The sequence below is a fragment of the Dama dama genome, chromosome 6 (assembly GCF_033118175.1).
Source record: "Dama dama isolate Ldn47 chromosome 6, ASM3311817v1, whole genome shotgun sequence".
Taxonomy (NCBI): Eukaryota; Metazoa; Chordata; class Mammalia; order Artiodactyla; family Cervidae; genus Dama; species Dama dama.
This window is the reverse complement of record NC_083686.1, coordinates 21,300,338-21,323,964: the sequence shown is the minus strand read 5'-3', so window position 1 is coordinate 21,323,964 and position 23,627 is coordinate 21,300,338. Positions and strand designations below refer to the sequence as shown.

The window sequence follows — 23,627 nt, the reverse complement described above, 5'->3', positions numbered from 1 at the left end:
TTATTTTGTGGTTCATTGTTGCTTAATTAAGATCATTGTGATGAATTTCCTTTGAAATTTATTTCCAGAGAAAGTTGTTTCTCTCTTGAATTCTTAATGTTTTCTTTTATCTGATAAGCACAACCTAGTTTCACGTCTTTCCTTGAGTATCTCCACTCATAGAGCTAAAATAGTGTTCTATTCCAGTAACTGAATTGGGCTAAGTGGCTAATATTTTGCTTTTATTACATTAAATAAATTGTGCTTAAATTATAGTCCATTTTAAATTATTGTGGGTAGTGAGGAGAATACATAGTTTGAAATTCCATGACATGATAAAAAGAATAAAATGGACATGTAAGTGCAATTAACTGTATCTGGCATGAGTATTGATATTATTTATAATCTTGATTCCAATTATTTTAAAATAAAGACTCTATAAATGTATGAAATTAAATTTAAAAATTTGATAGTTTATTATAATTATGATTATAATTATGTGTGATTTATGATTGTGCACTGTGTATACTGTTTATATGTAGTTTTTGTGTTGAAGGAATTGTCACTTGAAATAAAGAAGGCTGCTTTTTTGTACCCAGAATATTTTCAATGTATTTGCTTAGCTAATATATATATAACTGAAGATCTGATTTTTTTTTTTTTAGGACACTAACAAGTGCTGGTAAAGACCTACATGATAATTTTCTGAAGGCTCTGGCCGTGAGAGAAGAAGACAATCGCAGTGGAAAAGTGAGCGTGAGTACATTTCATTCAGAGATTAAAAACATATACCTTAAAGGCACATTAGTATATAATATCTAGTTAGTTAATAATATAATTTTAAATATTGTCTCTGAAAGGTAATTCATGAGGGATATAATAGAGCTCTTTATTATTGGAATGTATTATAGGAATATATGTGGAAAAATTATGTCAGTTTATATCTGTAGAAGTAGCTACATGGTGAAAAATATTAGTATCATTCTGCATATTTGTTGTGGAGAAAATGCCTATATGTGGCAGACTGGTTGTCATCTCCAACTTTGTGCTACTGCTATGTTGAAACTTCCTGCTTCTTTTCAGCCCCATCTCTTAGTACACTTCTCCAAGTCATTTTATACACTCATCTTCAAGGTTTTCCCACTGTGTACCTGATTTTATGCTTTTTCTAGAAGATAAAGTCTTCCCTCTAGTCCTACATTGGGAGGTGTGATAGAAACCACATAATAGAGAGAGATGATTTTGAGTCATCCAAGGAGGATATGCTTTTGCTTTATTAAAACTTGTGCTAAATCAGATATTTAAAATTGCTAATATTATTTGGAATATTTACTTTCATGCTTTGCTAATATAATACTGGTGATAACAGTCTTCTGTATGTAAAAATAGACAAATATTCATGCTGAAACTATAATGAGTGACTTACAGGAAAAGAATCAGAAGTAGCAGGATGCAAATTTTAGAGCAACAGAAAAATATGTTATAAGAGTGTTTACCTTTACCAAAGTTTTCTCAATTAAAAAAAAATTGTATTTTTCTTTTTTTCAAATTTATTTATTTTACTTTACAACATTGTATTGGTTTTGCCATACGTTGACTTGAAAATGTCACATGCAGATAAAATCCTCAATGTACTTCAGAAAGAAAAAATATCACTGTTTGGTTAGATAATTGTATAGAATGATCCTGGACTTGAAATCAGGGAAACTTTGTTGGTGGAAGTGGGCTGAGTGAAATTTAAAGGAAGTGAGGTTGGAAATATGGGTGGACACTAGATTGGAGGACTTTGTAAATCACAACAGAAAAGTTGGAATTTATCTGAACCTTTTTGGAAAGAGCAGCTAGAAAGGAGGAAGACAGGTAGAAAAATGTGGTGTCATAGTAATCCATGGTAAGGACCTTCAAGAAAAAGCAAATGATCATCGGTGATCAAGCAGGATAAGGTCTGAAAAAGGATCTGTTGTGTTTGGGAACATTCACTTTAAAAAATACTTGACAACAAATTCCATCCATAGTAAGGACAGAAGTCAGGTTTCTTACGGTTGAAAAATAGCCCATGGTTAGGCAGTAGCACCAAAAAACACAAACACCTTTAGAGACCTGAGGCCCATGTTTTGTTCTGAAATGGTTATGCCTCTCAAAAATGCCCTTTTAACCTTTCTATCCCATTGGTATTTCCTTTAACAATGAACAACAGCATCTTTCATTCATTTACTCAGTCAGAAGTATGTCAGTTATAATAAACTTAATTCTCTTTCACCCATGTTGAATAAGCTACTAAGTTCTTCTAAATATGTCAAATTACATCACTTTTCACCATCTCAAATAGCGTTTATCTAGAGTCAAACCCCCATCACATCTTAAATACATTACTATAACAGCCTCTTAAATGATAACACCTGTGTATTTTCTTGGCCAACTCTGATCCATTTTCCAATTTCATCCTTCTTATGCACCTGCTCAAGGCTGGAACTATTTTAGTCTCTGGGACACTGGGGCACTGAAGAATCTGTGACCTTAAAGCATTTGTATTTTAGAGCACAAGATAGAGAATAGGTGGACAAAACAAAAATGGAACAGTTAATTTCAACTTTGGATGGGTGCTATGAAGAGCACAGAATTAGAATATCAGATATAGAGATTGAATAGACAGTGGTTGGTTGCTTTAGCTACTGTGTACAGGAAAATCACTTTAAGGAGGTTACATCTGTTGAGACTGGAATGAAATGAGGAAGATAGTCATGGAATGTGAAGAGTGAGACATCCCAAAGAGATAAATATTTGAGAGGGTGCAATATATCCCATTAAGAAGGAAGATGTATTAAAATCTCCCGAGATAACAGCAATCATGGCATAATCAAGAAATGATAAGAAAACTGAAATGACTGGAAGATAATTATTGAAGGGAATTATAAAGACAGATGAGGTCAGAGAGAAGGTCAGAAGCTGGACCATACAGGTTATAAGGAATTTTTATTTTATTCTTTTTTAATGTTTATATTTATTCTTTTATTACTGTGATAAGAAGTCGATGGATGGATGACCTTAAGTCGAGAAGTGACTTGATATGGCTTCCACTTTAGATTAACTTCACCACTGCTGTGTACAGTAGGATAATATGGGGAAGAAGTCAAGCAGAAGCAAGCAGATAAATTAGGGAGCTCTAATAATCAATCAGCAAAAGAAGAAACTCTTAAAACAGCATGGTTGTAGTTGAGATGGAGAGAAGTTCATGTATATGAATCGTGTCTATGTTTTAGATGCAAAGCACACAGGACTCAGTGATGGATTTGATGTGAAATCTTAAAGAAAGGGGAAATTAGGATGCCTTCTAGGTTTATCATTTGAACAGGTGGGGATGATGGTGGCATTTAGTGTGACTTTGGAACTTATTTCAGGAATCAATAATGTTCTATTTTGGCTACATTAATTTTGTGATGCCTATTAGATGCCCAAGTGGAGAAGTGGATTGGTCATTTACATATATTGGTTTAGAAATTGTGAGAAGTCTTGGCTAGCATATAAATCTGAAAGTTATCAACATCTAGTATTAGTCACTCAGTCGTGTCTGACTCTTTGTGACCCCATGGACTGTGATCTGCCAGCCTCCTCTGTTCATGAGATTTCCCAGGCTAGAATACTGGAGTGGGTTGCCATTTCCTTCTCCAGGGGATCTTCCCAACCCAGGGATCCAACCCAGGTCTCCTGCATTGCAAGCAGATTCTTTTTTTTTTTTTTTTTTGCAGGCAGATTCTTTACAACTTCTAAATGGTTTGTAAAATCATGAACTTGCAAAAGTTAACCAGGAAGAGAGTATGGGTAAAAAGAGTGAGGTTCTGTGACAGATTTTTAGGACACTCCAACATATAGAGATCTGAAATGTGTCGAAGAAGTAGCTAAGGAAACTGAGAAATAGCACGTAGGAGAACAAGCAGGTGAGAGCCATGCTGTGAAAATAAAAAATAAAAAAAAAACTCCAAGAATGCTCACCATGGCAATTGCTGCTGAGAGGCTACAAAAGAGGATGTATCAGTTTCCGAGGGGTGCCATAGGAAATTACCATAACCTGAGTGGCTTAAAACAATAGAAATTTGTTCTCTCACAGTTCTGACGGCCAGAAGTCTGAAATCACAGTGTCAGCAGAAACATTCTGAAGGGTCTAGGGGAGAATCTGTTCCATTCCTTTCTCAGCTTCTGGTGTTGCTGACAATCACTGGTATACTTTGGTTTGTAGAGACATCACTTTGATCTCTGCTACTGTCATCACGTGACATTTCTCCTTGTGTACCTGTGTTTGGGTCTTCTATTCTCATAGAGACACCAGTCATATGGGATTAGCACCCCTCACCCTGAATATGACTTAATATTAATTCCATTATGTCTACAAAAAAAAAAAACCTATTTCCTAATAAGGTTATCCTCACAGGTACTAGGGGTTAAGATCTCAACATATCTTTTGAGGGGGACAGAATTCAATCCATGAAAAATCCAATCAATTCAACAGATAAAATGTTTGCTGTTGTTTTGGGGTAGGTAAATATCATGGATTGTGCTGGCAAGGGCAGTTTCAGTGGAAGACTGTGGTTAAGTGTGTGCTTGGAGTAGGTAAAGAAAAAGGTGTATGGATGAAGATAAGGAAAATCAACTGTTTTTGAGGATTTTTGCAGTGAAGCATCACTTAGATATTGATTGATAACTGGTACAGGGTCAAGAGTCCAGGAAATTTGTTTTATTATGCGTTAAGATGGATCATTGTTGTTGTTGTTCAGTCACTAAGTTGTATCTGACTCTGCAGCCCCATGGATTGCAGCAAGCCAGGCTTCCCCGTCCTTCACATCTGCCAGAGATGGCTCAAACTCATGTCCATTGAGTTGGTGATGCCATCCAACCATCTCATCCTCTGTTGTCCCCTTGTCCTTTTGCCTTCAATATTTCCCAGCATCAGGGTCTTTTCCAGCGAGACAGCTCTTCACATCAGGTGGCCAAAGTATTTATTAACCAAGTTTATGTCAATGGGAATGACCCATAGAGAGAGGAGTGTTGATGCTGTAGAGGACAGAGGGGATCTTTGTTGGGGGAATGGGATTCAGAGCACAAGGAAAAGGCTTGCCTTTGAGAGGGGCAGAGGCCACTCACAGAAGGGAAAAGGAATCTATAGGTCTATTTACCAGGTAGATTGGTGAATTTGGATTTTGGAAAATGAGATAGCTTTTCTGGAAGTTTATCTATTTTTTCGACATGACTGCTGAATGACCTTTAATTGCATCATTATAGGTTTGGTTTTTTTTTCCCCTTAGAAAAAATGCTAAATTTAACTTTTTTGAGTCATTTAATGTTCGGTAGGCTGTCATTGATTTGGAAACTAGCATCTTTTTTAGACTCGCTGCTGACTCTGAAAATAACATATGGTCGTTTATTTGGACCTTTGAATTTGTGATACTATTATAATCAGCAGAATGCATGTCATTGTATCAAGGGAAGCATTTAAGGCTTAATTTTCTGTATCTAGTCATGTCATAATGAAGACTCCAAATGGTTTTAGAGCAAACTATTTACAACAGAATACAGTATGTTTTAGAAAGATCTAATTATCAATATTAGGATCATAAGCTTACTTAAAAGCCATTTACTAAATGGATATGCTTTAAAAAAGTAATCCTATAAAATATACAGTATTCATGAGATTTGAATCTATATTAATTTGCTGTCAGCAGAAATTATATGTGAATTTTATGAGGTCTGAACTCTCCAAGGGAAATGTCTATTTCCTGAGCATTGAGATTTCTCTGCATAATGCATAGGTACAAAATACATGGAGAACTTCATCACAGGGGCACATTTGCTACTCTTTTTGTTTCATCTTATTGAAAGTAAATAGTAAAAAAATTGTGATATAGTTTTAGAACTGACGTAGTTGACCTACATGGCCTAATAAGGTTTGAAGCTCTAATTTCATAGCAATTTTCCCAGGTAATTTTCTTTAAATATAGCTAGGAAATTAGAAGATGAGATTTACTTTCCCACGTGCGTAACTTTTGAGTATATTTTTAAGTTTGGTGATCCCAGGTTTCAAATGCTATTTAGTGTAATTGGATCTTTTTCTGAGTGTCCTCTTTCTCCCTCTGGTCAACTTATTGCAAATGTGATTTATTAGTTTTTTTTTTTTTTAATGCTCTGAGTTGACACTGCTATAGAGCCTGGAATTTAGAAAAGCAGGCCTCCTCTCAGTCCCCCATCCCCAGGAGCCCCCACCTAATATTTTCAGTGTGTAAGTTATAAGGTTATTTGCATATTATACACATTTATACAATCCCCACAAAGCTGCTGCCTGGGCATCTAGTCTTGGGCTATGCCCTGGGAGAGAATAGGGTTTTATGAAAATTAGAAGTTTATAGAGCTGCTATTTAAAGACTAAAATTTCTTGAAAATATACTTCCTTTAAAGCTTTCAGTGGTTCAGATGTTTTTGATATAGATATTATTTGGATAAGTCCCTTTTAAAAGAAAATTGTGATAAGCCAGAAGTAACTCAGTTGAATTCAAGAATTATTTCATAATTACCTCTGAATTTGTATATAATGCTTGCAAAATACTATGTATGTATAGTATCTGAATATGTATATATATAAACATATGCAAACACTCTGTATAAGTATATATATATATGTAGGTATGTATGCATAAGCACACATTATTTTACATCTTTTCCAAAATATTCCATTTTAAATTACTATGATGCTGCATTTTGTTTAGACAAAATATTGAGTCTTATGTGAAATTCATGTACAAAAATGTTTGAAAGAATTTTGTAGTACTTCAAATGACAAGTATCATGAGTATTTTTTCCTAGTAACAGAGTATTTAATTATATTTTAAATGTGAGCTATTCATATAAGAAAACATTTATACCTCATGCCTCATAAATTTCAGATTTAAAACTTCTTTGAAGACTAAAATAGCTAACCATTTTCTTCTCATTTGTAAGCAGATTTATTGTTTCCTGAAAAGGTGTAATTTTCTGATTATTCCATCTATGAAGTGTTTAACACTGTCCCTACAATGAGGCATTTATTAAGAGTATAACAAGTGCTTAGAAAAGCACATTAAACAAGTCTGGTTCTAGATGCCCGGAAACTCAGATCAGAAGCAAATCATAGTGATGCTGGTGGACATAAAAAGTTCTCAGAAAGCTGAAAACATTGTGTGAACATACGTTGTTGTTGTTCAGTCGCTAAGCTGTGTCTGACCCTTTGTGACCCCATGAACTGCAGCATGCCAAGCTTCCCTGTCCTTTACCGTCTCCCGGAGCTTGCTCAAACTCATGTCCATTGAGTCGATGATGCCATCCAACCATCTCATACTCTGTAGTCCCCTTCTCCTCCTGCCCTCAATCTTTCCCAGCAACAGGGTCTTTTCTAATGAGCTGGCTCTTCACATCAGGTGGCCAAAATATTGGAGTTTCAGCATCAGTCCTTCTAATGAATACTCAGGATTGATTTCCTTTAGGATTGAATCATGAACATATGAGATAGAGGAAAATGCATTTTCTTAGAAAAATCAGTGGAAATATCAAATGATTAAATATTTCAATGCAAGTGAGAGTAAAGGCATTTTATTTGATTTTTTTGTAATTTCCAGAAATTTCTTAATCAAATGGTTGAATTTTTACAGAGGATGCTTGGATGAAGATGTAACATTCTGAGAGCATTTCATGTCCATGACAGAGACTAAGAAAAATACTTGAGGTCAAGATTTGATGATCTTATAAAGAAAAGACTGGCCTTCCCTAGTGGCTCAGCAGTAAACAATCCACTTGCAATGTAGGAGACATGGATTCAATCCCTGGAGGGGATAGCATGGAGAAGAAAAATGGCAACATACTCCAGTATTCTTGCCTGGGAAATCCCGTGGACAGAGGAGCCTGGCGAGCTACAGTCCATGAGGTGCAAAGAGTTGAACATGAGTTAGCAACTAAACAACAACCACAGTAAAGAAAAGACTAGATAAACAACAGAGTGAAGAGGTAAAATGGATTATGCTGAGATGATAATTTCTTCCTAAACTGCTCTGAGATATTTATGTAGTTGATAAATCTTTTTTCTCTCCTTTCTTGATGTCTATGACATGATTATCGTATAGTTTCCCAACTGCCTTCTGATTTTTGATCTCAGTCTCTTTCTTGGACTGACTACTGTATATCTCCATTTGAGTTCCATCTTTTTCACTATATACATTTCCCCTTGGTGAATCACCCGGACCCATGAACTCACTACTCTATGCTTCTTGCTTTGTAAATAGAGGCTTACCTTTGTTTGCTTCCTATCTATTTATTAATTTATTCAATTATTTATTAAATGGTGACAACTGGTTCTATAGAAGGCCTTGTATCAGCTTCTGGGGAGACAGTGGATAGATAACAAGTGCCTTAACGAGTTTAGAGTTGTTTGAAAAATAAAGTGTATGATCCAGTAAACATACAGATAAAGCAAAATTGCAACTGTGATAAGTGCTATTGATATGAATGAAAAACACAAAAAGTTCTGATTGCATTTAAGTGGGTTGAGAAATGATATGATCAGATTTTCAGACAAAAAAGATCAGTGTGCTTTCAATATAGAGAATAAATGATAGAAAGCATAAAACAGTTGTTTTAACTTTTGCAATACGATAAATGCATTTCAAGAGCTAATAAGAGAAGATGAGATGGTAACCTGGACCAGGAAGATGACAGGGAAGATAAAGAAGATTTGAGAGTTATTTAGAAGGTAAATGGGGCAGAAATTGGTAACAGGATATCGTTAAGGAGGGGATTGAGACAAAGGGAGTGGCCATGGATATTGGCCTTCACAGTTGTATAGAAAGTGCTGCTACTCTTTGGGACATGGGATGCTCTAAGATCATGAATGGGGTACAGAGATCATGGATCTGATTTTGGACATACATCTTTGACGAAAGACATTGTTCAGGTGTTAAGTAGAGAGCTGGAGAAGCAGACTTCTTAGACTCTATTCCTGTGTTTATCTCCACATTTTGCTATACCTCAAAATACTTCATTTAATCTGCTACTAAACCAAATTTCTGTTCCTCTTCCATTTCCCAGATATCACATCCAGTTGGTGACCAAACCTGGTCAATTCTACCTTGTGTGTATGTCTCAAATAAACATGGGGGAGATGGCAAGAAAGCCAAAGAGGTCTGAGGGCTCCATTGTGCTGCGCTCAGTAGTGTTTATAATGTCCTGAAGGTGATGGGTATCCCCGAAAGAATTTAGACACAAATGGTCTGTGTCATCAGATGTGTACTTTAACGTACAGCAGGGGCAGTACGTAAAGTAAGTATATGTCTGTAGGGGTAGGACAGGGAGGTCATTGTAACATTACAGATAGATAATGAAAGACTGGAATAAAGAAATGACAAAATGAATGGTGAGAAAAAGATGGATTTGAGTAATTCAGGAGATAACTTTGTTTTGATAAGGAAATGGTGAGAGGGAGTTTTGAATATTCATGCATTTCTCTTTGGAGAATATGATGGCATATATAAACAGCTGATGATAATTTTATAATGGGAAGAGGAGTGTGATCCTGGCTTTAGAGGTCTAAAGTTCCTAATTTACCACTCACCTAGTATTAGCATTTGCAAAAGGACTATTAAGAGTACCCTCATCTTAATATCAGGGCCTCCCATATGGCACTAATGGTAAACACCCCTCCTGCATGCAGGAGATGTAAGAGACTCAGGTTCGATCCCTGGGTTGGGAAGATCCTCTAGAGAAGGAAATGGCAATCCAAAACTCCAGTATTGTTGCCTGGGGAATCCCATGGACAGAGGAGCCTGGTGGGCTTCAGCCCATAGGGTCGCACAGAGTCAGATGCAACTGGAGTGACTTAGCATGCATCTTAATATTGATTGAGTATTAAAAAGAAAATATAGCTTAAACATTTGGCACACTGCATGATACATGACAGTACTTTAGTAAATAATCTGATTTCTGTAGTAAATTATAACATTGCTAGAGCTAAAATTGTAAATAAAATAGCAATTGTAGAAAGTATGAAATACATTTGTTAAGTTTCTAAGGTAAGCACTGAATAGTTTTTAATCTTTCTTTAGAAAATATTGTAGAGATGGTTCCTTGAGACCACAGATACTTGCAGATTTTATTAGAAATCTAAAGATTGTTGGTCATTGGCAAGATATTATAGCAGTCAGAATATTTTCTAAAAGCCTTTATATTATAGATTTTTTAATGTTATAGGAAACCACAGTCCATTTCATTAGTTTTCTGCTGTGTGCAAACCACTTTGCTACTTGCATAATATTTGCTATTTTCCAAAAACAAAAAGGACAGGCTGTCCCTGCAGGGCTTCTAATGTAATAGGATTATGAAACTCTTCTAAGTAGTGACATGGCAGGGTGGGGGTGGGTGACAGGAGTTGTTATTTTTTCAGATGGTAGTAAACAAAGACTCCAGCATTTATTGATTCCACTAAAACAAAAATTAAATAGTCCTTTCCTAATCAGACACTGATGAGGATTGAAATGGAGGGTCACACGCTGTTCTGGGTTGGGAAAGTGGAACCTGTTGACACTTATTTTCCCACTGAATGTTGACTGTGTAAACAGTTACATGGCTGACCCATTTGGGCTTTGAAATATGCATTATTGAAGCTGGTATAAAAGCACTACTTACAGATTTTCCTTCAGAGTCATTCAAAGAAACTACTGTATGTGGCTCAGGAAAATCTATGAATTAGGCAGTTCCTAATATACCCATTTCCTGTGTCGAAATCTCTATGAAACATAAGATTGCGTTGTATATGACCAGTAACATTGTGCTGACATGATCTTTTCCCTCCTTGCTGTTTTCCAACTTCTATAAAATGTTCCCTTTCAGGAAAATGAAGGTATTATACAGATGTTTATTTCCTTTTTAATTGAATCCATGCTTGTCCACTAATAAACCCTATGGAAATTATATGACTCATATAGTCTTACCTTCATTTTAAACAAATTACATCAATGTTTGGAAAATAGAATGCACATCAACTTCCATGTCACTAAAAAAATGTAAAGTCAAATAGATCTTTAATTTTTTATTTCCCAGATAAAAGTATGATATGGAGGCAGTGAAAGATTCTAAAGGGTAGACATTATGAAGCCATATACATCTGAGTTTGATTCTTGGATTTCCTACTTATTATATACTAAGTTCTTCAACTCTACAATCTGGGTTTCCCCACCCACCCTATGGGGATCATAATTTTCATATAACTGAGATACTTCTAGAACAAAATTATATCATGTTCTAATCTTTAGTACATATTTTGTGTGTGTGTGTGTGTGTGTGTGTGTGCCCTCAATACTCATGTCTGAATCTGTGATCCCATGGACTATAGCCCATCAGGCTGCTCTGTCCATGGAATATTCCAGGCAAGAATACTGGGAGCAGGTTGCCATTTCCTACTCCAGGGGAATCTTCCTGATGCAAAGACTGAACCCATGTCTTTTGCATCTCCTACATTGACAGGCAAGTTCTTTACCATTAGTGCCATATGGGAAGCCAGGTGGATCACAACAAACTGGAAAATTCTTAGAGATGGGAATACCAGACCACCTGACCTGTCTCCTGAGAAATCTGTATGCAGGTCAAGAAGCAACAGTTAGAACTGGACATGGAAAAACAGACTGGTTCCAAATCAAGAAAAGAGTAAGTCAAGACTATATATTGTCACCCTGTTTTTTTAACTTATATGAAGAGTACATCGTGTGAAATCCCAGGCTGGATGAAGCACAGGCTGGAATCAAGATTGCCAGGGGAAATATCAGTAACCTCAGATATGCAGATGATACCACACTTATGGCAGAAAGCAAAGAATAACTAAGGAGCCTCTTGCCAAAAGTGAAAGAGGAGAGTGAAAAAGTTTGCTTAAAACTCAACATTCAAAAAACTAAGTTCATGGCACCAGGTCCCATCACTTCATGGCAAATAGATGGGGAAACAATGGAAACAGTGACAGACTTTATATATATATATATAGACTCCCAAATCACTGCAGATGGTGACTGCAGCCATGAAGTTAAAAGACTCTTGCTCCTTGGAAGAAAAGCTATGACCAACCTATACAGCATATTAAAAAGCAGAGACATTACTTTGCCAACAAGGTCCATCTAGTCAAGGCTGTGGTTTTTCCAGTAGTCATGTATGGATGTGAGAGTTGGAGTATAAAGAAAGCTGAGCACTGAAGAATTGATCCTTTTGAACTGTGGTGTTGGAGAAGACTCTTGAGAGTTCCTTGGACTGCGAGGAGATCCAACCAGTCCATCCTAAAGGAAATCAGCCCTGGGTGTTCATTGTAAGGACTGATGCTGAAACTCCAATACTTTGGCCACCTGATGGGAAGAGCCGACTCATTAGAAAAGACCCTGATGCTGGGAAAGATTGAAGGGGGGAGGAGAAGGGGACGACAGAGAATGAGATGGTTGGATGGCATCACCATTGTGATGGACATGTGTTTGAGTAGGCTCCGGGAGTTGGTGATGAACAGGGAAGCCTGGCGTGCTGCAGTCCATGAGGTCCCAAAGAGTCAGACATGACTGAGTGGCTGAACTGAAATGAAATAATGTGTTGTGTTAGTTCATGTCCTCTGGACAACAGTTCCCAACCTTTTTGGCACCAAGGACAATTTTTCCATGGACCAGAAAATAGAGTTAACAATGGTTTAAAAAAGGTGGGGGTGGGGGAGGGGAAGCACCAATATTCTAACAGCAAGTGCCCTGATGTGAAAGATTATGTGAATTTCCAAGTCCACAATCCCTTAGCTACCAACCTAAAATCCATGAAGTTCTGAGACAGCAGGGGAGTACATTGTTACAAGCATTTTAGACAGCAATTTGGCAATATCTAGTAAAAATAAAGATGAGTACAAGCTTTAAACCAGTAGATATATATCTAAGAGAAACTGTCAATCACGTATATATATGTATATATATACATACATATATATATATATATATGAAGATAATTACTCACAAGTGCTTTAAAGCATTGCTTAGAATAGCAAGATAACCTAAATGTTCTTAAACTTGAGGATAAACTTGTGGTCTCTTTATGGAATGGGATACTGTACAGCATCAGTGTGAAAAACTAGGTGTATTCTGTATATCAACATGGAATCATCTTAAATCAAAGAGGACACAAATAGATGGAGAAATATACCGTGTTCATGGATTGGAAAAAATCAATATTGTGAAAATGAGTATACTATCCAAAGCAATATATAGATTCAATGCAATCCCTATCAAGCTACCAATGGTATTTTTCAGAGAACTAGAACAACTAATTTCACAGTTTGTATGGAAATACAAAAAACCTCAAATAGTCAAAGCAATCTTGAGACAGAAGAATGGAACTGGAGGTATCAACCTGCCTGATTTCAGTATCTACTACAAAGCTATACTCATCAAGAGAGTATGGTACTGGCACAAAGACAAAAATATAGATCAATGGAACAAAATAGAAAGCCCAGAAATAAATCCATATACCTATGGACACCTTCTCTTTGACAAAGGAGGCAAGAATATACAATGCAGAAAAGACAATCTCTTTAACAAGTGGTGCTGGGAAAACTGGTCAACCACTTGTAGAAGAATGAAACCAGAACACTTTCTAACACCATACACAAAAATAAACTCAAAATGGATTAAAGATCTAAACATAAGACCAGAAACTACAAAACTCCCAGAAGAAAATATAGGCAAAACACTCTCCAACATAAACCACAGCAGGATCCTCTATGACCCACCTCCCAGAATATTGGAAATAAAAGCAAAAATAAACAAATGGGGCCTAATGAAACTTAAAAGCTTATGCACAACAAAGGAAACTATAAGCAAGGTGAAAAGACAGCCTTCAGAATGGGAGAAAATAATAGCAAATGAAGTAAGGACAAAGAATTAATCTCAAAAATATACAAGCAACTCCTGCAGCTCAATTCCAGAAAAAATAATTGACCCAATCAAAAAGTGGGCCTAAGAACTAAACAGACATTTCTCCAAAGAAGACATACAGATGGGTAAAAAACACATGAAAAGATGCTCAACATCACTCATTATCAGAGAAATGCAAATCAAAACCACAATGAGATACCACTTCACGCCAGTCAGAATGGCTGCTATCCAAAAGTCTACAAGCAATAAATGCTGGAGAGGGTGTGGAGAAAAGGGAACCCTCTTACACTGTTGGTGGGAATGCAAACTAGTACAGCCACTAGTACAGCCAGATTCCTTTAAAAACTGGAAAGAGAACTGCCATATGACCCAGCAATCCCACTGCTGGGCATACACACCTAAGAAACCAGAGTTGAAAGAGACACATATAGTCCAATGTTCATCGCAGCACTGTTTATATTATCCAGGACATGGAAGCAACCTAGATGTCCATCAGCAGGTGATGGATAAGGAAGCTGTGGTACATATACACAATGGAATATTACTCAGCCATTAAAAAGGATACATTTTAATCAGTTCTAATGAGGCGGATGAAACTGGAGCCTATTATACAGAGTGAAGTAAGCCAGAAAGAAAAACACCAATACAGTATACTAACATGTATATATGGGATTTAGAAAGATGGTAATGATAACCCTGTATGCGAGACAGCAAAAGAGACACAGATGTATAGAACAGTCTTTTGGACTCTGTGGGAGAGGGCAAGGGCAAGATGATAAGGGAGGGTGGCATTGAAACATGTGTATTATCATATGTGACACAAATCGCCAGTCCAGGTTCGATGCATGATACAGGGTGCTCGGGGCTGGTGCCCTGGGTTGACCTAGAGGGATGGGATGGGGAGAGAGGTGGGAGGGGGGTTCAGGATGGGGAACACGTGTACACCCATGGTAGATTCATGTCAATGTATGGCAAAACCAATACAACATTGTAAAGTAAAAAAATAAATAAATAAAACTGAAATAAAAATAAAACATTAAATTTGAAAAAACAGAACAAAACAAAACATCATGTTAAGTTCAAAGAAAAAAGGTGTTTCAGAGTGACATGTGCAAGATGACCTTCCCTCAGTCACTAACAAGCTCTGTTCCTTTCTGTCTTAGTTTCCTTATCTGCCTATTGAACTAATAACAGTATCAGGTTAATAGGATGAGTATGAGAATTAAAGGAACTAATGTAAACAAAGTGCTTGGAACTCTATTTGGACAACAGTAAATTATCAAAAAATACCATTATTACAAACATTTACATAAATCTTAAAAACATTCAAAATAACATATTTTTATGGATACATTCATGTTCTAATTTTATAAAAACTGCATGGCGACAATGTACACAAATTTTGGAAACTGTGCAAGGTAAGAAAAGGTTGGAAAGAGGGGAGAATAATAGAATTAGAGAACAGGCTTTTATGTAATGATTTATTTCTTTAAAATTTATGATGCCAGTATGGGTGAATGTAAAGATTTAAGCTTAACTGGATGTTGGCTAAGGGGTATTAGTTATGGTAGTTATATTAATAAACATGATTTATGTTTATCTCTTTGCAATTTTTTATGTTTAAAATATTTCATAGTTATAAATGTAAGCAAAACAAGATTGTGATATTTTTAGAAAAAAATTTAAATTATTATGCTAGTAAAATTTTTACAGGGAAATAAACAAAAAATGCATCCAAGAGGTCAAACATAAAGGACAAACTTTGGGTGGCTGCTCACAACAATTCTTTTTCCTCCGGGAAGGGAGCCCAGATCCAGAAAAGGGCCCTCAGAGGCCACAGGGGTCCTGCTTTTTCCTGTCTATCCCAAATGATTGATTCATGTTGGGTCAGTAAAATGTACCCTGGTGTGAAGCAATATTCAAGAAGAGACACAGGCTAGCAGACACTGAAGCTAAAAGAGACAGTCTAACTCCAAATGCTGAGTTCTTGGAGTTGCCTATGGATCTACTGTTGTGTTTTGAACATTCAATCCTGCCTTTGAATCTGGGAGATACTGCAGGAGCATCCAACAAAACCTCCATTTTGCTTAGCGTTCAGTTCTTGGCTCACAACAAAGAAATCTACAATCTTAAAATTAGTAGTTTATCTCTGATACAGAGAGGGTAATCACTTAGCAGAATCCTTCTGTGGGCATAGATTATTTCCAGTTTCATCCAGAGGAGATTTCCAGAAGCATTTTCAGAGTTGGAATCTATGGATTCATACTCTGTCCAACTCTTTGTGACCCCATGTACTGTAGCCCTCCAGGCTTCTCTGCCCATGGAATTCTCCAGGCAAGAATACTGGAGTGAATAGTCATTTCCTTCTCCAGGATATCTTCCTAACCCAGGGATCGAACCTGGGTCTCCTGCATTGCAAGCAGATTCTTTACCATCTGAGCCACCACAGGAGCCCCGGTAAAGCTATTACTTCCTCTAAATTCAATTCTGTGTACTTAATTTGCCACACAGCAATTCAAAGGTAAATTGCTACAAATCTTTGGACATATGCAATGCAAAATGTGTAGCAAAATGTAAAATTAATGGATGTGCCGATTATGATGATATACCTAAGAGCTTTTCTTTTTTAATGTTTTATGTTAATGAAATTAACATAGACTTTAATGAAATTATTAACATAAACATTTATATTAATGAAATTATTAACATAACAGAGGATTAGATGGTTGGATGGCATCACCAACTGATGGACATGAGTTTGAGCAAGCTCCGGGAGTTGGTGATGGACAGGGAAGCCTGGTGTGCTGCAGTCCATGGCAAAGAGTCAGACATGACTGAGCAACTGAACTGAACTGAATGAAATTATAAATCTGTTACTCTGTGTAACTGAGAAAACATTTGCATATTGTTTTGTATTTGGACATGTGCAATGGAGGCCAAGTATATTCATGAGGCTATTTGACAATTGATTCAACATATAGTAATAGTTCTTTCTTCAAATCCATAAATTTTAGGGAAAAACTTGTGGCTGCTTAAAATTAGCAAACAGGATTATTTTTATAATATGAGTGATACAAAACAATGGGAAAAGAGGATTTTTTGATACATAATATATGCAATTATATATGAATGGATTAGCTAGGTCTTCTGTCAACAGTTTCACTTCCTGAAATTAACAGAAGATCTCATAAAGAAGTTTCTACTGAAAATCAGCTGTCAGAGAAGAGGTTGACTGTAGTATATTAAATAATAGAGATTCTTCAAAACAATAAAAGGGATACAACAAAGATTACTCTTTAAAATTTATTAACATTTTTGAACAACCTAATTTGCAAAACGTGATGGTGAATTTGACAGAAAGTTGCAATTTAATGTTTGTGCTATCAGAAGAAAATTATATCATATTCAAAACATTTTTTCTTTGGATTTTTCAATTGAATATAATTTAACACTTTAAGAGGTTAGTAGATAGGCTCTCAACAAGACTTGGATCACAAACAAATTTAGCAATCATGCTAATTTCTGTTTTCCTCCTTAACTCCAGTATGTGGTGAATTAAGTGCTTTTCTTTTTTCTCACTTTCTCTAGGGCAGGGAAGGGTTATAGCTGTACACATATGACAAAGTTATGTTTCTTTAGATGAGAAGAACAGTGCAGTGTAGTCTGGTGCTCTTTGGACATTTTACATGTCTGACCAGTGCTGGTCTCTATATTTACTAATCCTAAGGAAAGAGTTTCAAGGAGAGGGACAAGATCTGAACCAATGTCTTCATTAAATCCAAGATAGCAAAAATACCTGCTTCCTTTGGCATGGGTTGGGGAGGGGTCAAATATAATACATTTTTACTCAGCTTTAATTCTTGAGAGTTGGAGGAAAACTCTCAAAAGGGTCAGTTTATCTCTCTCTCTCTCTCTTTCTTTTTTTTTATAGCTTTGTTCCTCTTCGTATAGATAGAGGCTTTGACTGTTTTTAGATTACAGTTATATTTAAGATAATTGTCTTTTATTGACTGCTCACTTTTTGGTGGCTCTTGTAATTTGTCAAGTTTATTAGCATAAGCTGATTCATAATACTCCTTGATCATTTTACCATTTATAAGATCTGTAGTAATTTCCACTCTCATTCCTGATATTGCTGATTTCTGTCTTCTCTTTTTTCCTGAGCTGTCTAGCCTGAAGTTTATCAATATAATTGGTCTTCTTATAGAACCAGTTACTTACTTCATTGGTTTTCTTATTAATTTTGTATTGTTTATGCCTTTGATGCCTGCCCTTTATTATTTTGTTTCTCCTGCATACTTTGGGTTTACTTTGTGTGTGTGTGTATTTTTTTTTTCAGTTTCTTAAGATGAGAGTGTAGGTCATTGATGTGAAATTTTTTTTCTTTTATCATATAGGTATTTTAATGCCATAAATTACCCACTAATCACTGGTTCATCTCCAGCAGGTATTTTGATAGGTCATGTCTTAATCACTTCATGGGAAATAGATGGGGAAACAGTGTCAGACTTTATTTTTATGGGCTCCACAATCACTGCAGATGGTGATTGCAGCCATGAAATTAAAAGACGCTTACTCCTTGGAAGGAAAGTTATGACCAACCTAGATAGCATATTTAAACGCAGAGACATTACTTTGCCAACAAAGGTCCATCTAGTCAAGGCTATGGTTTTTCCAGTAGTCATGTATGGATGTGAGAGTTGGACGGTGAAGAAAGCTGAGCGCCGAAAAATTGATGCTTTTTAACTGTAGTGTTGGAGAAGACTCTTGAGAGTCCCTTGGACTACAAGGAGATCCAACCAGTCCATCCTAAAGGAAATCAGTCCTGGGTGTTCATTGGACGGACTGATGTTGAAGCTGAAACTCCAATACTTTGGCCACCTCATGTGAAGAGTTGACTTATTGGAAAGACTTTAATGCTGGGAGGGATTGGGGGCAGGAGGAGAAGGGAACGGCAGAAGATGAGATGGCTGAATGGCATCACCGACTTGATGGACATGGGTTTGGGTAGACTCCGGGAGTTGGTGATGGACAGGGCGGCCTGGCATGCTGCAATTCATGGGGTCACAAAGAGTCAGACACAACTGAGCGACTGAACTGAACTGAACTGTTTTAATTTTCAAAAATATATTTGATATGCAGTACGAATTACTTTCTGATTTTCCTTTGGATTTCTTTTTAACCCATGTGTTATCTAAAAGTTATTATCTAGTTTCCAAATATCTGGGAATTTTCCAGCTTCTAGGCTGGCCCCAGGGTCTAAGATTAATGTATTAACTTTGATTACTTTATGCTTCTTTTTCCTTTACTGTCAGTTTTATAATTTGAGATCAACAGGTTGAACAGGTGAGTCACTGGTGTAACTGATATTCTTTTATCATAGTATGCAATCCCTGAGGAGACTGAAGGTTTTTATTTTGTTTTGCTTGTTTTCTCTGTTGTCTAAAATACTTCTATGTCCTCTGGGATGAATCATTTTGTATGTATTTTTGTCTATTATGTTGCAAGACTTTTTTTCCCCAAATTTTTAGTAATCCTTGGTTCTTCATTTATAGTTAAGAAAGAGGCAATCTAAATGCTATGAGCTCTAATGGGTTTTGTGTCAACCCACGACTGGTCAGGGAGCATACCATTAGGCAGAAGCTCTCTTAATTGTGGAAGACTTAGTTCTGGGGCACCAAGTCCTTGTTCTGATTCTCCCCAGGGATTTTGTGCACTTTCTTTAGATATTATTCTTCAGTTCTTTGTCTGGGTTTTTGAGGGGCATAATTGTCTAGCTACTGATAATTCTGTTCGTGCAGGTGGAGTATATTTTGATGGGCTCTCTTATTTATAGGTCACTTCTCATTGTTTGATGCTTATGTAACTGGAATCTCTGAGCTCTGAGCTTCTCCAGGGTTTGGCTAATAAAACTGGTTTTCTACTTAGATTCAGTGCTCTCCATACTACTTCCTGCCAGCCATTCTTCCTTTCTTCCTTTGTGAGTAGGTCCAATTATGTCTGATTCTCTTTTATTATTATTAATATTAATAGGTATATTTTAATCCTTGATAGTTACAGAGCTTTATTTTTTAAAACAGAATTATGCCATTGTATCCTTACTACCGAGATTCATTTGATAGGAGCATAGGATGCTCATGTATATGTGGGCTCAGTTGCTCAGTCATGTCTGACACTTTGTGGCCCCCTGGACGGTAACCCACCAGGCTCCTCTGTCCATGGCATTTTCTAAGCAAGAATACTGGAGCGGCTTGCCATTTCCTACTCCAGGCTATCTTCTTGACCCAGGGACCAAACCTGTGTCTCTTATGTCTCCTGCACTGGCAGGTGAATTCTTTGCCACTAGTGCCACCTGGGAAGCCTGTGTTCTCATATATATGTATAATTTATAAATTATACAAGAAAAAGTGCTGTTCATTTATTAATGTAATTTGTTATAAAGATTTCCCCATATTTTAGAGATTTCTAGGAGCATAGGAAATATAATATATGTAAAAAATGATGCAGAAACTATTTGGGAATTATGTTGCAGGGGCTTGTTCAACACTTTGTATATATGATGTTGCTTTGTAATAGATGCTGTATAGGATAGGCTAGAACTAAGTTGATTTTTTAATTAAATGCTTTCTACCAGGTCAAAGGTAATCAAATAAAATGACATCTCAATTATTTGATAACTAATGTGCTGAAATGTATATAAAATTCAACAAAATGCTATTGTTCTGAAGACCTAAGTGACGAGGTGTCAATGAGAGGATGCTGCATAACACTTTGATATCTGTAGTCGAGTTTGTAATTTCTAAAGCACATATTTTCTTGTATGTTTTCCAAGGTAGCGGAGTTCCTCAAGATTCTTGGAGTAATATTTGGGCAGGGAAAACATCCAGTTCCATAATATTTTCTCCTTTGGGGGAAGTTGGCCGGGAATGAACTATGTAGCACTCCATATCTGGCCCTTGATGAGGGTTCCCATCACAGTTGCCAGGCTATGTGTGACTCACTGGGAGGAAACAGATTTAGGAAAACAAAAGATCTGATTTTCTGTCGTTGACTGTTTGGAGTCTGGGGGATAGAGAGACACTGTGGAAGGAAGGCAAGGAAAAGGGAGGGAGGGAGGAGAGAAAGATACATTTGACACCAATGTCATCATGAATCATAGAATCTCAGAAAAGCAGAGTGCATCTTCTTCAGCCACCTTTCCAATATGAATCTACCTTTCCAGCTTCTTTGACAGGATGGTTTAAATACTTGCATTAGTAGATAGCTCGGTTCTCTGTAGGCTGTCATGTATCAATATATTTCAGATCTAACAGAGCTGGGAAAAATCTACCGCGTTGATTACTTGTCTTCTGGAACAACATAAAATAATGCTGCTGCCACTCTGGTTTTTGAAGATGGAGTTCAGTTTTTTCTTTTACATCTTCTGGGCTTTTTAAGTTAAATGTCTTATTTCCTTCAGTCACTCTTTCCTTAAACACTCAGTGTTTTGACTGACTTTTTTCTTGGTACTCCCTAATTTTCAGTATCCCTTTACAAGCTTATTGGGATTCCCTTATAGCTCAGTTGGTAAAGAATCTGCCTGCAATGCAGGAGACCCCAGTTCAATTCCTGGGTTGAGAAGATCCCTTGGAGAAGGGATAGGCTACCCATTCCAGTATAATGGGCTTCCTTGTGGCTCAGGTGGTAAAGAATCTGCCTGCAATGCAGGAGACCCCAGTTCAATTCCTGGGTTGAGAAGATCCCTTGGAGAAGGGATAGGCTACCCATTCCAGTATTCTTGGGCTTCCTTGTGGCTCAGGTGGTAAAGAATCTGCCTGCAATGTGGGAGATCTGGGTTTGATCCCTGGGTTGGGAAGATCCCCTGGAGAAGGGAATGGCTACCCACTCCAGTATTCTGGCCTGGAGAATTCCATGGACTTTATAGTCCATGGGGTTACAACAACTTGGACACGACTGAGTGACTTTCACCTCACTTTACAAGCTTATTAAGATTGAATCATAACCTCCATATAAAGGTGCACAAGTTGTAAATGTGCAGCTCCATAAATTACCATAATTTGATCAGTACCCAGAGTAAGAAAATAATGTTACAGATATCAAATAAACCCCCTGTGTGCCCGTTTATTCACGACTCTCATACCCCCAAATATAATCATTTTCTAATTTCTAACACCACTAAACAGTTTTGTCATTTCTGACATATTTTATAAAATTAGAACCAGATTGTCTGTACATCTCACAGTTTTGTCTACAAGGGTCATCCATGTTGTTGTGTGTAGTTGTAGTATATACTAATTCATTTGTGTTATTTTTCCACTATATGATAACACAATTTATTTTTGTCTTATTGTTAAACACAGTGGATTATTTACAGTTTGGGGCTGCTGTGAAGGTGCTGTGAACATCCTTGTACATGTCTTTGTGTACATATGTGCATAAGCTTTCTATTTCTATTGGAGATATATATATATATATATATATTTATAAATAAAATTGTCAGGTTATAAGTTATATATATGTTTAATTTGAGCTTCCCAGGTGGCACTAGTGGTAAAGAACCTGCCTGACTATGCAGGAATCATAAGAGACACGAATTTGATTTCTGGGTTGAAAAGATCCCCTGGAGGAGGGCATGGCAACCCACTCCAGTATTCTTGCCTGGAGAATCCCATGGACAGAGGAGCCTGGCAGGCTATAGTCCATAGGATTGCATAGAGTCGGACACAACTGAAGTGACTTAGCATACATGCCTGTTTAGCTTTAGTAGATAATGCCAAACACTTTGTAAAGCAATTGAGACAATGTACGTTCCCAGCAATCATACATAGGAGTCATGGCCCCAGTCTCATTAACATTCATTTATTTTAAATTTTGATCTTAGAAATTCTCATAAGTGTGTGATGTTATCTCACTGTGATTTAAATTTGCATTTGTCTGATTATTGGTGAAGTCTTCTGTATGTTCATTAGTCATTTGGATATCCTTTTTGAGAAGTGTCTGTTCAAGATTCTTCCATTTGTCTACTATAATTTGGGCCTTTTCATAATTGATTGAATGTATTTTCCATATGTTCAGGATAAGAAGTATTTGTTGATTGTGTGTGCTGGAAATATCTTCTCCCACTCTGTACCTTGACTTTTTTCTCTCTTAATGAAAGCTCCCAATTTTGATGTAATGGTTCAGTTCATTAATTTCTTCCTTTATGACCAGAGCTTTATTTTTATACTGTTTTACATATCTAGGCTATCCCAAGATCATAAATATACACTCCTATGTTATCTTATAGTAGTTTTATTGTTTAATGTTTACATTAGATGTGTATTTTGCCTGCATTTACTTTTTCAAATACAGTATGAAGTAGAGGTCAGGTTCCAATGAGATGCCTATTATATCAATATATCCTAGCATAGATGTCAGGCAGGCACAGATATAAAAATTTGGATTTCCAAGCAGAGGTCTACATTGAAGGTAAAGTTTTGGGAGTGGTTAGTGTGCAAATGCTCAGTTATGAGATTGATATTACTAGAGAAGTCAGCATAGATTGAGAAGAAACCTGAAGACAAAGCCCAGGGACACTCCAGCGTGTCACCTGAATCTTCACTCAGGACTCTGCTGGGTGCTAATGTGGAGGACAGTGTACTAACATAGGGTAGAGTGTACTCCATAGATTCTGACTGTATGGATATCACCTTCAGTAGT

General features: G+C 36.7%; 1 protein-coding gene across 2 annotated transcripts in view; it reads left to right on the top strand.

Annotated features, from left to right (window-relative positions):
- CFAP299 (cilia and flagella associated protein 299) overlaps positions 1–23,627 on the top strand; it is a 637,609-nt gene that overhangs the window by 246,836 nt on the left and 367,146 nt on the right. For both annotated transcript variants that reach the window (XM_061145195.1, XM_061145194.1), the window contains exon 3: positions 645–735. In XM_061145195.1, the coding sequence (XP_061001178.1) occupies positions 645–735 (91 nt within the window). The remainder of the gene's footprint in view (positions 1–644; positions 736–23,627) is intronic.